General features: G+C 54.0%; 1 protein-coding gene across 5 annotated transcripts in view; it reads left to right on the top strand.

Annotated features, from left to right (window-relative positions):
• Positions 1-3079, top strand: part of Trpv1 (transient receptor potential cation channel subfamily V member 1) — a 30781-nt gene that overhangs the window by 6724 nt on the left and 20978 nt on the right. For all 5 annotated transcript variants that reach the window (XM_028787277.1, XM_028787275.1, XM_028787276.1 and 2 more), the window contains 3 exons: positions 1451-1767; positions 2442-2608; positions 2685-2837. In XM_028787277.1, coding sequence (XP_028643110.1) covers positions 1451-1767; positions 2442-2608; positions 2685-2837 — 637 coding nt within the window. The remainder of the gene's footprint in view (positions 1-1450; positions 1768-2441; positions 2609-2684; positions 2838-3079) is intronic.

The following is a 3079-nucleotide window of genomic DNA, read 5'->3' as shown; positions in this document are numbered from 1 at the left end:
TCTTCTTCTTCTTCTTCTTCTTCTTCTTCTTCTTCTTCTTCTTCTTCAATGAAACCAGTGTAGACCTAATGTGCATGAGTATAGGATCATCAACTGGAGTACAGGCAACCTGCAGGGACCACACTTGTGAAGAAAATTGACTTTTTTCCCCTCCTCAGCAGCCAATAACTACCAATAACTCACGGCTCTGTCTCATCCACTAGAGTGTGGATTCGATTGATCTCATACAGGAAACCACAGTTGCTGTGAGTCCCCCAGCAGCCGTCCCAGCATGTCCAGAAGACGTTATCTCACAGTGGTCCGCATGGACCTCTGGCTCTTCTTCCATGCTATTCTTTGAGCCTTGGTGGGAAGGGACACATCACAGCCTTCTTTAGGCAGAGTTTCTGCTGGGCAGAGGTTACAGGGCATGGAAGGAAGCAAGCAGGTAGACAGAGATAGTTAGACGACAAGGTGGACTGTGCTGAAAGGGTTATCAGGATGGATAGGAGGGGCCTGGCCACTCTGAAGGTTCAGGAATGATGGGGCTTTGCTGAGGTGGGAGTACTCATGTTGGCTCCTGAGGGGAGGTGGCATTTGAGAGGTGGGAAGATTTTTGGAAGGGAAGAGGAGAACTCACTCCAGGTGGAGGCAGGTTGGGAGGAAAAGCCTCCTGATCCAGGAAGCAGCAGGATGGCCCACAGGTGAGGGAGACCATGGGAGAAGAGGTAGGAAAAAGTTTCAGCTCCCTCTCAAGTGGAGTGGACACACCTGAGCAGCCAGCTTAGCTCTAGAGGTTCAGGTCTAGAACACCTGCCAACCCCACAGCAAATGATGTGGCAAAGAATAGACTGGGGTGCTTAAGATACACTAACGTCACAAAAGTGACCCAAGGCACACTATGTGCTGCACACATGTGTGCACACACACCAATTCCCTCCTGACACAGTGGTTGCTGTTGCTGCAGCTGTGTGAAGGGCAAAGGTGGGTAGTATGTGTGACTGCTGGCACCTAGGGCAGAAGTTTATGCAGCACAGATGGGGTCATCCTCCTCCTCCGTGAACACGGACTGCCTGGCTCTTTGGGGCTTGGTCATCCTCATCAGTCTTCATACTGAGTTCCTCCATAATGCTTCTCTCTCTGATATGGGGATGCAGGAAGAACAGGCCAGGCAGCTGAGCACTCCAGACCTTGCTGGCTCTGAGCTGGGGAGCCTGGTCACTGTGGCCCTAGGTGGGGAGCCTGGCCACTGTGGCCACAGGGCCTGCTTGCTGATCACTGCAGTTCTGTTTCCCAGAGATGCTGAAGTGGGAGGCACAGCCCTGAAAACTTTAGTTCTGCAGGGCACTGCTAATTGGACTTTCAAGGTGTCCTGCTTCACGGGGTGGGGCTTGACAAGGAGAGCGCAGAGGACATGAGAATCTGTGGTCTCCAAGATGGGCACAGACCTCATTTTTGTGGCTACCTGCAGGTTGTGAATTGGGCCACAGAGGATCTGGAAAGGATGGAGAAATGGGCTAGCTTAGACTCAGAGGAATCTGAGCCCCCGCTCCAAGAGAACTCCTGCTTGCACCCTCCAGACAGAGAGCCTAACTCCAAGCCACCTCCAGCCAAGCCCCACATCTTCACTACCAGGAGTCGCACCCGGCTTTTTGGGAAGGGTGACTCAGAGGAGGCCTCTCCCATGGACTGCCCCTATGAGGAAGGCGGGCTGGCCTCCTGCCCTATCATCACTGTCAGTTCTGTTGTCACTATCCAGAGGCCTGGGGATGGACCTGCCTGTGTCAGGTAAGTCTGGAGGCCCTTCCCTTTGAAGATCCAAGTGGCAGTCCCAGCCATTGTCTGGTAACACCGCAAAGGGCTCTTGCTCCTCCATTAAATGTCACAGAGCTGAAGAGTTGGGGAACCTTCAGAGGTGGTCTGGCCCACACTCTTGTGATCTTGCTGGACACCCAGTCACAGAGGCTGGGGTATATGTACATGCTGATCCCAGCTGCCAGCACATGCTAAGTACCCAGGCCCCAAATGCTTGCCAGTCCCAAAGACTTCAGCTTCACGATCAAGGTTAGGATCATGTGGACCAAGAAGACTAACAGCACAGGTGACTACCAGCCTTCCTGCCTCCTCTGAGGCAGGGCAGGGAGTCATTCAGAAAGGCTTCTGGGTAGTGTGAAGATGCCTTTTCATTTCAGAAGGGCCACACCGACCATGCCTAGCCCCTCTAGACTCCTGTCTCCTGAGTTCCAGAAGGAAGGCAGGTGGGCTGGGTGGAAGATGAGGTGACAGTAGCAGCAAAAGCTTTCTCCATGTTGTCTACAGATAGGTCAGGGGCAGGATGGGACACGAGTATCCTAGGATCCTCATTATAGTTACATGTGTTTCCTTAACTGGCTGGTTTGCCTTGGGGCTTAGCCATACTCGGGAGAGCTGGGCCTAAGATGAGGGTGTGACTTATTTCCCAGGCAGTCATCCCAGGACTCTGTCTCCACTGGCATTGAGAAGCCCCCAAGGCTCTATGATCGCAGGAGCATCTTCGATGCTGTGGCTCAGAGTAACTGCCAGGAGCTGGAGAGCCTGCTGTCCTTCCTGCAGAAGAGCAAGAAGCGCCTGACTGACAGCGAGTTCAAAGGTGGCCCTGTGAGGACTGGCTTCCCAGGGACCTTTCCCAATCTTGACCTGGTCTTGACCCTCTCTCTGCCCTTCAGACCCTGAGACAGGAAAGACCTGTCTGCTAAAAGCCATGCTCAATCTGCACAATGGGCAGAACGACACCATCGCTCTGCTCCTGGACATCGCCCGGGAGACAGACAGCCTGAAGCAGTTTGTCAATGCCAGCTACACGGACAGCTACTACAAGGGTGAGGTGGGGGTGGCCTGGTACAGCTACAGAACATCTACACCCTGGGGGGACTGCCCCAATCCCTGTCACTGTGTTGCTGTCTCCTGGTTTTGATCCTTGCCCCTTCTCATCTTCAGTCTCCTCCTGTGGCTCTGGGATCTCTGCTGCCCTCCTGCTGACTTGGTGGTCCCTATCCCTTGCTGTCACATCTTCTTCCTCCCTCCCTCCCTCCCTCCCTCCCTCCCTCCCTCCCTCCCCCCC

This window comes from Grammomys surdaster, unplaced genomic scaffold (genome assembly GCF_004785775.1).
Source record: "Grammomys surdaster isolate TR1022 unplaced genomic scaffold, NIH_TR_1.0 125621, whole genome shotgun sequence".
Taxonomy (NCBI): Eukaryota; Metazoa; Chordata; class Mammalia; order Rodentia; family Muridae; genus Grammomys; species Grammomys surdaster.
The sequence above is the reverse complement of the archived record's forward strand: the minus strand, read 5'-3'. Positions and strand labels throughout refer to the sequence as shown.